This window comes from Buceros rhinoceros, unplaced genomic scaffold, assembly GCF_000710305.1.
Source record: "Buceros rhinoceros silvestris isolate BGI_N320 unplaced genomic scaffold, ASM71030v1 scaffold4480, whole genome shotgun sequence".
In the NCBI taxonomy this organism is placed as follows: Eukaryota; Metazoa; Chordata; class Aves; order Bucerotiformes; family Bucerotidae; genus Buceros; species Buceros rhinoceros.
In genome coordinates this window covers 54,670-68,207 of record NW_010387779.1, presented here as the reverse complement: position 1 = coordinate 68,207, position 13,538 = coordinate 54,670, and the positions used below count along the sequence as shown (strand labels likewise).

The 13,538-nt window shown below is 46.8% G+C and overlaps 1 protein-coding gene across 1 annotated transcript in view; it reads right to left on the bottom strand.

Moving 5' to 3' along the window:
* Positions 1–790: 790 nt before the first annotated feature.
* Positions 791–13,538, bottom strand: part of PAK1 (p21 protein (Cdc42/Rac)-activated kinase 1) — a 26,487-nt gene continuing 13,739 nt past the window's right edge. The window contains exons 7-14 of the mRNA XM_010133734.1: positions 13,366–13,429; positions 12,374–12,422; positions 11,684–11,796; positions 6,704–6,821; positions 6,164–6,263; positions 4,214–4,410; positions 3,205–3,342; positions 791–1,551 (exon numbers count right to left, since the gene is read on the bottom strand). Coding sequence (XP_010132036.1) covers positions 1,465–1,551; positions 3,205–3,342; positions 4,214–4,410; positions 6,164–6,263; positions 6,704–6,821; positions 11,684–11,796; positions 12,374–12,422; positions 13,366–13,429 — 866 coding nt within the window. The 3' untranslated portion in view covers positions 791–1,464. The remainder of the gene's footprint in view (positions 1,552–3,204; positions 3,343–4,213; positions 4,411–6,163; positions 6,264–6,703; positions 6,822–11,683; positions 11,797–12,373; positions 12,423–13,365; positions 13,430–13,538) is intronic.

Genomic DNA, 13,538 nt, shown 5'->3' with positions numbered 1-13,538 from the left:
GCAGAGAGGAAAGGGCTGAGCCAGCAGCAGTTCTCAGCAAGAAGCAGGACTGAGTTTCTGTGCAACACAAGTGATTTGGAGAGAGACGAGAGGTTACTCCAGAATAACTCATCCCATAAATGACCAAAGCAGTACAGAGAAAGCAGCTCCCCCAGTTCCATTGATTTTCTCAGTGTGTAAAGTTACTCCCCTGAAAGCCATTTGCTATTCCAAAGGACTACAGAAGAAGGGGGTAGGAGACAATATTACATCATCCAGCACATTCTAGCAGCCAGTGACGATACAAACAATAACCCCATCTGACAGACCGGTCTGGTGACAGTGAATTCTCCAGTCCTCCCTCAGCCCCAAGTTAAGAAAGGCAGCAGTCGTTTTATTAAAACCCAGTACACAGTTGAAGATAAGCCCAGTGTTTACAACCAATCCCTCTCAGAGTTCCCTGTTGTTTTACAGACTATTAACAACCAAAGGAATCAGTAGCATAAAGAAACCACTATCATTTAAAAAAATGAATGTCCCCACATCTCCAAGAAAGCAGCATCCATGATCAGTTTGTGTTCCATTGGACTTGCTCTAAGAAACAAGTGTTTTTGACATCATTTTGCAGGCAAATCTTATCTTTTTAGTAGTAATTGCTCTGTTTGCTTTATTATACAGGGCAAGGGTCTCTAAGAAGCCTCACAGCGCTGATAAGATAACCCTAGAAGGGTTCTCTGTCAATTTTTCCTGTGATTTACCTTCTAGAACATCAGAAATGTTTGAGATTTGTTTAACTAGTTGAGTGGAAACTAAAGGGGGAGGAGAGGGGCCCCAATTCACACAATCTGGCAAAAAGATCATCCATAACTGCAGTTCTCCAGCGGCTGCAGGAAGCATACAGAGGCTTTCTCCATGCTCCCTCGAAGCATCCAGCAGTGCTGTAGGAAGGATGCGTGTTCATGCCCTGGTTCCCCTTTCAGTTGCTCCAGCTGTTCACATTGCTGCTGCTGCTTCCATCCCTCCTCGAGCCATCTGAAGCACAGAGCCGCCTCAGTGGTGGAATAGCAGCTTGCCAGAAGCAGAAGTCCAGCCAGCAAAAGATTTAATTTATTAAGATAAACATGGTCTAAGGCTCCACATTATTTTTAAAAATAAACACAGTAAGAAATAGGAAAACAAGCTGGCTTCACTACGTGTAGGTCAGGTTCAGACGTTCTCATAAAGATCTTCTCAGCCATACAAAACACTCTTCCCCACTCACCCCCATCACAAGGATGGAAAGAGAGTTTGCTACATGGTATCAGCAACGTCCCCGTTATGTGCCCTTCCGTGTTCGGCAAACAAGGCCTCTGCCACCCTTTGGGGCAGATCAAGGGTTTGAGAACACCCCTGTGGAGGAGCAGAAGGGGAGAGGGGCAGGTAATTCAGTCTCTGAAATGAACACTTAAAAGTCTTGACACGATGACTGCGTTGACTCCCCCACTTTTAATGGTTGTTCTTGGCTGCCTCTTTAGCTGCGAGAATCAGAGGAGTGAGACTAGACAGAGGTTTTGCAATTTTCAGGAACTGGTGCTAGGAAGAAGAAAAAAGAAAACCAGTTAAATTCTTCAGAACATGCCCCAGAAGTCCAGTGGCTACTCAAAATATTGGCACTTAGACCCATATGAAGCCTAACAGCCTGCTCTAATCTCCACAGAGGTGAAACCAAAAGGTCTATCACCACCACACATTTGTGGAGCTTGCCTGAAGTTATCACGGGTCTGGTGAAAGCACCGCCTTGGCCTCCTCTGGATATTAGAAATCCGCAAAGCAGCTGAAATTTAGGAAAGCGGCACAGAGTGTGCAACACAGAACCTGTCAGTCAGTCTCCCAATACAAGGTGCTCTGTTCAGTAAAACAATATCGATTGTCAAAACGGCTCTCAGAGGAGAGTGAAGGCACGTAGGGCAAGTCCACAAACAGTTCTGGAAACAAAAAGCAACTATATCCCCCAGGACTCTAAGCATCAGAAGGCATCAATCACTCAAGGCAACATGCTTCAGAGACAGAAAAAAAAATAAACAATGAGAGGCTGAAAGGTAGTTAAAAAGAGGCAGAAATATTACAGTCAAAATGTTCTCCTGCTCCAAGGGACAGAACATTACTGCTCTCCGATATTTTGGGGCTGGAAAGTCCAGAAGAAAAAGTGATGTTTCAGCTACTGCCATTCTGCCAGTGATTAATGCTTCATTACGGTCTCAGAAGGCAGCAACACCTCCAAAACTGAAACCACTAGATGAACCAGCAGAAAGAAGGGAAAACATGAAGAGGAACTGTCTCACGGTTGAGGTCTGAGTGCCCCTGATCACAGATCTATTTTACAAAGAGCTACATTTCCTACCCCCATGGCAAATCTGACAGAAGGAACACACAAACTACTCCTCTCATCTGCGTCAGTAAAAGACCTAGCAGCTTGGCCCTTCCCTTCCACCAGGGAGGACACCAGTTTTCAGTGAAATAACTGATGGTAGGGTGGTGAGACAGTGAAATAGGTTGCCCAGAGTAGCTGTAGTTGTCCCCTCCCTGGCAGTGTTCAAGGCCAGGTAAGACAGGGCTTTGAGCAACCTGCTCTAGTGGAAAGTGTCTCTGCCCATGCCAAAGGGGTTGAATCTTTAACGTCCCTTCCAGCCCAAAGGATTCTATGATTAAGATATCTCACAAGCTTTGTTCCAGCATCTCTGTCAGGGGTAGAATCTGGCAAAATGTGGTAGTGCCAAACTGCCCCAGTTAATCAAGCCATCTGTATTTCAAAGAGCTTTGCGATCCCTCCACCAGAACATCCAATAGCTAGAAGTCATTCTGCTGTCCAAATCGCAGCAAGCATGGCCAGACCATGACAACACATGCAGATGTCATGGCCAGCTGTGTGAAGAAGCCACAGGAATTAAGGGGCTCAGCATTTGGCAGGCCTGGGGCACAGCTATTACTGGAGGCTGGTTACAGAACACGCTGCACAGCTGCTGCTAGTAGCAAGTACAGCATAAACAGGGAGTAGTCTGTTAACACTTCATTATAGATTTGGGTTTTGGGGTTGTTGTTTGGGGTTTTTTCTGGCAGGCTACCTTAGTTGTGTCTTCGCCTTCAGCTGATGGTGCATTTAAGACCCCAACCAAGAATTCGCCACAAGCCTGGCCTCGCTTGGGATGACAGAATCACATTGGTTCAGCGCCAACCCCCACCACCTACCTGTAGTAGCTCTTTCGCAGATCCTCTCTTTTCCACATCCATCTCCAGACAGCGATTTAAGAAGTCTCGGAATATGGGTGAAAGCTTTTCCGGATTCTGCAGTTCTGGAGTCCCGTTAGTAGCAATGAGATACAGGGCCTGAAGCAAAAACAGGCACCAAAGAAACAGGAGGTTCTGAAGGTTAGATTCCATCTCTGGGTCACAGAGACACCCATTTCTCCTCTCCCTCCCCTCATTTCAATGGGGAGGAAAAAAACCCCACCTTATCAGGGTGACTAATCAATGCCTAAGTTTCAGCAAACATAATAGCTGCCAGCCCTATTTTTATGTGGATGGGATCCAATCCTTTATTGTTTTACCCTCGTAATCTGGGTTTGGATCCTGCAGCCCTCTCAAGGGATTAGGAGGACAAAAACAACATTCCAGACTGTGTTTACATAGGGAAGTTAACTGGCACGACTCTACCAGTGCTGGACTCCTGCGAGAACTGTATCCTCATGGGAAGGTACTCCTGAATGAATAGGAGATTTTGTTCTGCTGGTACTTTGCCTGAGCTGACGAGGCCTAAAAGGTCAGTCCGATAAAGAAGCAGTTGGCTCCTTACAAAAGATGTCCAGCAGACCCTGAAGCAGCTTTTAACATCTTGCAGAAACAAGCAGTTTTGCTGCTGCTTCAGGATGAAGCATTCAAGGAACTGAGAATTCATCCAATTTCAGGATTTCATGCAAGAAACTTCCTGGATGAATTTTCAAAAGAAACGGAAATCTGTCAGGAGGTTTCATATCTGTTTCGTATTGAGAACATCACTCTGCACATCCAATGGGAGCAGCCCGATGGCCTGGCAACTGGCATAAGTTGAGTTAAACGAGGCCACTATCTCCATCTTCTCACTACGACATCTAAGGAGATACAGGGCTGCATGCGGTGAAACTGGACTGGAGGATTCACCTGCCTCCTTTACCGCCCAGTAAGCTTAGCGACGACCTGCAGGCAGAAGATACTCGCTTACTCTCAAGGGGTTCTCATTGAGGTAGGGAGGCTCTCCTTCGATCATCTCGATGGCCATTATCCCCAGCGACCAGATATCCACTTTGGGCCCATATGCTTTCCGCGTCACCACTTCAGGTGCCATCCAGTACGGGGTCCCCACCATGGTGCTGCGTTTGCTCTGCTCAGGAGTGATCTGGGCACAGAAGCCGAAGTCAGCTGGAAAATTAGAAGGGGGTGGGCGGGAAAGAAACCAACTTAGAAGTCAGCAAGTTTCTCCAAAGCCAACACTTCCTGCAGCCAGAGCTGTAGTAGACGTTACTCTGCTGCACTGCCCGGGGCGTTGCTGCTGCAGCTGTGAAAGGAGGGTGGTTTTGTGGCTAACACAGAAGACGGTGTTGAGAGGTAAGTTTCTAAATCTGACTCGGAGGCCACGAGGACCACAGAGCTGCTGGCTGTACGTGAATGACGGGGATCAGTAAATAACCGTATATGGATGTTGAGACATTTGACTGTGTTTGCAGCCTTATGCAGCTGTAATACACTAGGTACTATATCACCTAAAGACTCCTCCTGGGCATGTGAAAGCCATTAATGCACAGTCTGATATAGATACACCTCCCAACCCACATACTATATTGTCTGGTGATATTTTCAGTCCCAGAGATATTAATTTCCTGGTAGATATATCAACTCAAACAGGATTTGCTTTACAGAGCAAACAGCGTCCAGAATAAATTAAATTACCTGAATTTCTACTGATTATTTTGTTCAAACAGTCAGAAAGATGGAGAGTCTTCTCACAATTGCTGGTCCTGTGCCTTATTTGTATTGGTCTTACCAGAAGAAAATTAATTCTGTTCTGGTGAGCCCAGCAGAATCAACACAGCAAGATGCACTGTCCATCCTGACCCCCTATGGCACCGTGGGTCTAATTTTAGGCAGAATGATGAAAATGAAGCTGATCCCTAGCTGAGTTTTCATCAAGGGTAACAACCAGGAAAGGTACATACGGTTCATAAGCAGCACATTTCCAGCAGAGCCGATAAGCAGCTCAAGGCCAGACAGTCACTGCGTCACATCCACAGGGAACTCTCTAGCACCTGCATACTGTGCCCGAAGGAGTTACTCCCTAAGAGCGGAGCCCTTTGGCCCTGATCGTCACTAACACTCCACAGATCTGACTGTACCAAAGTACAGCCTCAGTCTAGAAAGCAATTATGGGCAAAACCCCCCCACCTTCTTAGTCAGCATATCTGCACTGTGTGAATTTTGAGTCATATCTGCTGTCGCTGCCGACAAAAATAGATTTATTTATGCCTGTTGGGTGCTGGCCAACAGAACTGAGAGGGTGAGATCGGCAGCACAGTTCTGTTAAAGCTATAGGTGGAAGATAATAATTTGCTAGCTTCCAGACTTATCTCTGCATGGACAATGACAAGCACAACAGCTACCTTAGCACCCGAGGGGCAGCACGGGCTCAAGGTCTTCACTACTGGTGATAACACAAGGAGGAAACAACATTTAGAGTCCAGTCTGGGTTGGCGTTGTAAGATTAAATGTTTTCTAGTTTTCAATTCTCCCTCCACTCCCCTTGTCCCCCAAATACCCGCAGTGTTTTCCAGTCTGAAGAGATTGCTCAAAATAAAGACCTCTGGCCCTACACCATCAAACCCAGCTTTCTAGACTGGGGTAACATTAGAAGTTATATTAGCCGTTATTTTAGTCCATAGAAACAGATGGCCCAAAGCTCAATGAACCCCAGACCTCACTATGAGTTTGGTGTCAGTTCACAAGGATTCATACATGCCAACCTCCATTAAAACCAATGCTATGAAAATACCTCAAGAGCCTCTTCACCACCACAGCACCAAGCATCTCCAATACCCAGCTCCCTAATACGCCTGGCCCAGAGCAGAGAGCAGGCCTGGGTTGGTAACTTAAGCCATCCGCAGCAACACTCCCCACGTACTTAGTTTGACAGAGCCATCCATTCCCAGCAGGATGTTGTCGCTCTTGATATCTCTGTGAATAACTTGGTTTGAATGGAGGAATTCCAGAGCTTGGAGACACTGGAAAAAAAAATTGAGATATTCTTACTGTGCATGAAATCATTCACCAGTCACAATTAGATAACTGATGGACTCTAACAAGGTGCATTTTGGGTAGCAAGAGCTTGGTGTCTTAGAGTCTTTCATACGTTCAGTATGTGTAGGGCTACAGAGAGATATCCCACCGTGATCAGCAGGTCCGGGAGGACAAGTTAGTCCCCAAAAACCTGGGAAACAGGCATAACCAAGGGGATTCCAGCCCCATTTTGCACTCCAGTACTCCCTCCGTGGTGACAGACACCAGGCTTGCACTAGGATTGTGTGCTGCAACCTCCCAGATCAAATCTATCCTCTGAAAGGATAACTGCTGCGCTACAGGAGCTGGAGATACCTGTGGAGCCAGTGAGAGGTCACGGAAAGCCCATGTCCCCTTCCCAATCCGAGCACGAAGGCCGCTTTACCTCTCGGCACACAGCTGCGATTTGTCCTTCATCCATGCAGGTCTCTGTCACAACATCTGTTAGGGAGCCTCCTGCCAAGTACTCCATGACCACCCAGAGCTCTTCTCCTACAAGGTAACTGAAGAGCCAGAAACAGATTTTAAAATCAACCAATATGAGCATAGCTCTGCCTCTGGGAGCGAGGGGGAAGAGCTACTACTCAAGGACAAGGTTCCTTAGCACACAGCATGACTTTTGAGGGCTCTTGCACCAGAAGAAGTGGCTGGGGGCTGTGTTGTTCCTACTGGCATCCTGCTGTTCTAAGCACTTGCCTACTTTGCCTAGACCCAGGGACAATCCTGGCTGACCCAAGGGGTGGCTGCCCGTGAACAGCTGAGGAAGGACACCTGGTTTTTTTAAGCATTATACATTTGTAAATCACCTCAATCTTTTTTATGCTACCAAACTGATTTGGGATTTTGTCTGAAAAAATTCAGAACTGTTCGTAACAGCATATGAGAAGACCTTGCCTGGATGCAATAGCAATTCTGAAGACTTAAAAAAATAAAGCCAGAGGACTTGTCCAAAATGCCCACAGGAAGATGGGGAGGAGACAGCTGAGGTGAGGGTGGGTTTTCTCAGCCATCTGGGATATTATTCTCTGCTGGGAACGTGTGTGCTCATTTCCAAAAGCAGAAGACCTGGGATGAAGACTTCAGCATCAGCTCAAAACAAACCAACCCAAACCACCAGCCACTTCTGCCTTTTTGGGCCCATCTGGAAAAACACCAACACAATTTTCCACGACAGATACATCAGGACGACACATTCCTGAAGGAAGGAGTCATCAGCTTGAAAATCCCCCTTTTCAGCCTATCCTCCCATTTTTAAAGTGAGTGGATGGATGAGTCAAGAATCTAATAAAAGCTTCTGCTGGCATTAGAGTTCATCGAGCAGATGTTTGCTTTGCTCTGAAACACTGATCCTACTGAGGAGTGAACAGAAAATTTGTTGGGAGCCAAAGGCAAAAGCGGGACAGGTTCTAGGGAACAATTAGCTAGAAAGAACAGTGAAGGAGGAAGAAGGTATTAAGCCCAACTTGGCATGAAAAGTAGACAGAGATGAGCCAGACATCGCAGGAGGAGGGAGGAGAGATGCTCTGACCCCAGAAGGGCACACTACCACCACCTGAGCTGATGAAAAAACTCCCCCCAGATAAGAACTGCAGTCTGAGCTGTGTGACTGGAGTGTTACAGCTATGGAAAGCTTTTAATACTGGCTGGAGACAAAGATGGTATCTTGGTTGGGTGATGCTGAAGACAATGCAGAGGGGCAGAGTCTGGAGTTTCTTTCAGGATACAGAAGGGCACAGGGCTACATTCCCAGAGCAGACAGGTCTCCAACTCCACTATGGAACAGAAGCTGATGCACCGGCATTTTCTTCCCTGGTGTCACAGACCCCAGCAACAGCAGCAGCACCTGCTCAGAAGCTCCTTGGAGTGAGAGAGGAGCAGCAGAATTGCTTTCAGAAGCACTCTTGACAACCCTGGTCATCTACCTTCTCATGGGCTCTGAAAGCTGCTCCATCCACACCCTTCCTTTTTGCCCATATGCTGCTGCTACTTGTTCACCACTTCTGCCAAACCAGACTCTTTCCAGATTTTATCAGCACCCTCTCAACAAAACCAGCATCACCCTGGATGTCACAAGATTTCCCCTCATTGCCAACAGCACCCTGTGCAGCCCAAATCCACCTGACCTTAAGGACAGGGGCACAATGGGCTCCACCACTCCCGTGTGGCCATCTCAGATTGCACATGCTTGGAGCAATCTGGTATCTCCCCATAGCCAAAAGGGATGGAACGAGCCAAGAACCACACCGTGAACCAGAGTTGTGCCATGCACAGCCAAAGGCATGTGCCAAGATCCAGGCATCTCAATAACTGATAGATCTGACATAACATGCAGGGAGGTGGAATTAATGGAAGCTCCCCACGAGCTGCCACCGAGTGAATGTCAGAAGGCTGAGTGGTACAGTCTCAGGGATCTTTTCACTGTCTCGGCACAGCTGAGACCAGTTTTAGTCACTGTATGTAGGCGTGACTGAAAAACACTCAGCAGTTCCAGAGGCACCAGGAAGTCCGTGCACCTACGTGCTGCTCTTCATGTGACGTCAGGCACAGCATGATGCTGCACCTCATCACCCACAATAAACTTCCAAAATAAGGCTGGCAGGAAAAACAAGCTGATGGAAGTCTTTGAGGAAGAAGGAGGTGATCTACAGCAGGTAATGTCTGCTCCTGTAAGGTGTTTCTCCCCTTAGGAAGGTGTCCTCCAAGCCCTTCCTATCACAAACATGTGCCAGTCAGTTTTAGTCCTTTTTTATTGATAAACTTTATCAAATTTGAGTTTGTCCAGAGGAGCAACATCATTCCTTACAGATTCCTGCACCAGTAACATGCAAACATGGAGCTGGCCCAGAGAGAAACCAGTGTTTCCTTGTAGTGTGACTGTCATCCATCTTCAGTGTTATTCGTTGACCCTCCAGCCCTAGTTGAGTTTGGGGTTGGGATGAGAGTAGTGGTGGCTACCACTTAAAGTGAAGGTTTGTGGGGTTTATTAGGTTAAGGAGAGTTCTTAATGGCAGGAGTTCAAATGGCAGGAGTTTGCTTTGCCTAAAACCGGGCATCTGATGCCTGTGGTTAGAAGCAGAGGTCTGAGGGCTTCCTTCATGCAGTAGAAAGAAACTGGCACCTCCACAAGGTAACTCAGCACAAGGGACTGCTTGTCTGCACAGAAAAAACAGTGTCACTGTCTTTAGAGCCTTTAGACACTTGTCTTTAGATACTGTGTTTAGATACTTTAGATACTGTCTTTAGATACTTCTAAATTCAGCTCCCAAGTACGGCTGAATGAAGTCATGTCACTACCTTAAATGTCACAGCACACCTTGGTGCAACACCGGCCACATAACACTGCAGCAGAAGAGCTGTTCTGACCATGAGCAAGTAGGGCATGCAGGTGAGAGAAACACACAGGAAACCCTTGCACAAGGGCAGGAGTTGAGGCAAAGAGAAGCAAGAGAGCTGGTTTGTACCAATAACTCTCTCATAGATTCCATTAGGGACTCCGAAGAGGAAACACTGTCAAAAACAGAACCAGGTCCCACAGTGGCAAGCGCATCCTTCCTCTCATTTCCTTTTGCGACAGCAGCAGGCAGAAGCCAGCGAACGGCCTTCAAATATCAGTTTAATTCAGCACTCAGGAAGCAAACAGGCACATGAGGCCAGGCAGGAGGGATGCAGCTCCCCAGCAGCAGCATTGAGCAGCTGCAAAGCTGAAGTGGCATAATGGGCACAAGAAACCCCACGTTCACCCTAGTTGCCGCTCTGTCCTTTTGCAGCTCTCAAACAAAAGCAAAATCCCTCTGAAAAAGACCAGCAAGAGAAAGGGGAGGACAAAAGCAGCAGCTTTTGTGGCTGGAAGTTTGAACAAGGTGGCAGGATGTGCAGCTGCCCTACAGCTGGGATGTGCTGGACAGACAAGGCAAGTGACTTGATGAGAAAATTTCACCAGAACAAAGCAATCACCAGTTTCAGCCCAGACACAATTCTTAACTCTTCTTTACCACTTGTTTCATTTCACACAGGTAATATCCTTCTGCCCTTTGTTAGAAGATGGTGTCTGCCCAGCATCACTTCCCCGGGTCCACGCCCCTTCCACAAAACTTCAGGGCTTTCTATCCCTCCAACAAAGTGGCTCTCTACAGCCACACAAAGGACACAGCATCATATATATTCAGCGTCACAACTGATGCTGCAGTACACAAGAAGAACTTTTTTCTGGCTAAGACATTAAAAGCCTGTTAAAGAAACCTGTTAAAGGAACAGCTGCTAAGATTTTTATATACATGCAGAGCAAACAGGCGTGGAAATACTCTCTCAGATTTCCAAAAGAGCTTCTATGTCACATCCCTCCATCACACCTTCAAAAACATGAGCTGCCGAGATTAAAGCCTGCAGCTCACCCTATCCAGGCACTCCTCACCCTACAATAAGCCAAACCTGCAGTTCATCAGGACCGCTGGATTCCACCATCAGTGCAGCAAACTGAAAATCTGCTGTGTCTGACCTTTAACATCAGGTAAATGGCACAGCCTTGACACAATGCCTCAATGTTCTGTTGATGGTGAATTCAAGCCACCACGAAGTGCTTTTGCCTGTTGGGCTTTCAGTATGCCCCGGGTTTCAATGCTGACAATTTGCAGCTGTTTCTGGCATTCAAACAGGGGAGATGCAAGAATTTATTGCACTGTCAAAGGCAGCTCCATACCCTCAAAGGTGCAACTCCTGCAGTAAGGAGAAGCAGGGAGCCAAGGAGGAGCTGTTCCACATGGACATAACGCATCCAAAGCTGAGCAGGAGTGCCACAGCACATGTATGAGCAAAGCCCAGCTCTGAGTGAGGAATAACGCCATTCCCTCTGATGTCCAAAGAGTTCTTAGGTCTGTACCAGGTCCCCTTTTCTCCCTTTTCACACCCACAACAAAGCAGTCTTGCTCGGTTGAGTGTCACGTCATTCACCCACGTCGCTGTTACACTACTCAGTGAACAGCTACAGGGACAAGGTGACCAGCTAACTCTGGGAGAAGCCTGCTCCTCCACGAGCAGAATGCCGGCATTGCTCAGTGGAAAAGGAAAGCAGAGGTAGAGGAAAGCAAATACAAATAACACAGCTCAAGCTATTTCTTCTCCAGTAACAGGAAGGAAATGATTGTTGTGTAAAATTGCTGAAGAGACCTTTAGAGATACCCCACCGAGCAACTCAGACACCTGTTTCCTAGGGTATGGAGAGAGACCACCCACACCCCAACATGGCCACATGCATTAAACAATGCAAGGCTGTCCTATACCTGCATTAAGCTGCAATAGAGTCACTTCAGGCAATGACAAGGAAGTGTTTTCCAGGGATCCTCTATGAACTCTTCAAGTCATGACTTACCTGTCCAAGTAGTTGACGATGTTGGGGTTTTTGTTTTCCCTCATCACAAGGATTTCATTAATAATCAGTTCTTTTTTGGGCTGCTGCTGCAAATTCATCTGTTTGATTGCAACCTGCCGTGGAAAGAGACCAAATAAAGTGTTATCACAGGAGTCCCCCAGAAAACCACCAGTACCAGCACTCATTGTCATACTCCCACATTCACGTGAAGTGGGAAAACACTTTGCAATAGTTGGAAAGGGGAAAAAAAAGACAGACAGGCATTCCTTGTCTCTCAGTTCAAGGGCAGAAAGCAAGAGGGCAAAGGGTGGGAGAGGAACTATTTCTGTGCAGGTCAACTAGTATCGGTGTAGGAAGCACAGGAGCAGAGGGTGTGTAAAAGAGTTGCAATGGGGACAGGCAGGAACTTCCGGGATGAAAAATAAATTTCCACTGAGGAACCATCCAGTCTGAACATTTGCTTCTAGCCCTTGGGTCACAGAAAGATTCTTTATAAACATGGAGTGATTCAGGAATCAAAACTTGGAATACCATTTTTTCCAGCTCTCTGCTCAAACCACTTGACCATGCCTCATTAGTAATAAACACCTCATTAAAAATAAGATGTCATGAAACCCTATTTCGTAGCATTAACTTGAACTTCTAGGAGACAACCCAAAATCCATGCTGGGTTATGCTGGTAGCACTTACCTCCTGACCTGTAGCTACATCCATTGCCGTGTAAACTGTACCTGAGGCTCTGAACAAAAGAGAGAAGAGAAAAAACGCCACTTCTTAGCGTATAGCAAGCCTGAGAGCTTAACACGTGCCCCTTCCCACTTGTCTCTTTGAAGTGCACTCAGTCCCATTCCTTTCCATGCAATAATTCCAGTGATAAATATAATCTAAACATTCCTGAGCCAAGACTGCTGTTGGAGCAGAAGCCAGAGAATTTAAGGGGAACAAAGCTCCTAATAAGGGACACTCCGGTCATCCAAACCCTTCCTGCTAAACCAGCAACTTAGCACAGCTTGTAGGACTGTGAGTTGATCTCATTTAACCTGGCATGACTGCACTGCCCTGGCCTGCAGACTGCCCAACACGGTTACAGAGCAGACGGGATCAGCCAAAGCAAACAAATGTGGCATTTGTAGTGAGGGAAACAGGAGTGGGAGCCCCAGCACATGGAGCTGACAGCACAGCTCAGTGACTCGCACTGATTTGCCTCTCCCACAACCTCTACTGTCACCCTACCCTGCCAAGAGGGCACCAACACCCGCATCGAGGAGAGTAGATTCAGAAAGCAAATCTGTAATTTGAAGATTGTCTTGCACACTGAAAATAAGCAGTTCCTTCCCTGCTTGCAGCTGTATTTAGCAACGCAATCATCTAATGTCGTATTTTCTTATATTATAAAGCAATCACACAAAAAACAAGTCCCTGTGACTCAGTCTTTGCCAGGAAAGGGAGAAGAGCTGGGCAGGGTGGGGGTGACTGGGGAGGAGGGGGTGGAACCCACTGCAACAACCAACCCCCCGCAACAACCAACCCCCCTCAAAAAACACAAAAGAAAAAGAAAACAAAAAAACAACCAAACAAAATAAATTCTCCAAAGCTTCCCCAACAGCTTTTCCAGCACTTAGTCTGGTTTCAGCGCTTCCCTCAGCGTAAGGAAAGATACAGGGCAGAGGAGGTGTACTCACCCTTGTCCAATCTTCTCAAAACACGTGTACTTCTTTTTTGGATCGCCCACACTCACAATACTTCCTAAACAGACAGACAGACAGACAGAACAAAACCAAGAGGATTTTGTAAGTACTTTTTCATACAGTTGTAAGAAGCAACTGTACTTTAAGAGAACCCCCACAGCGAGTTC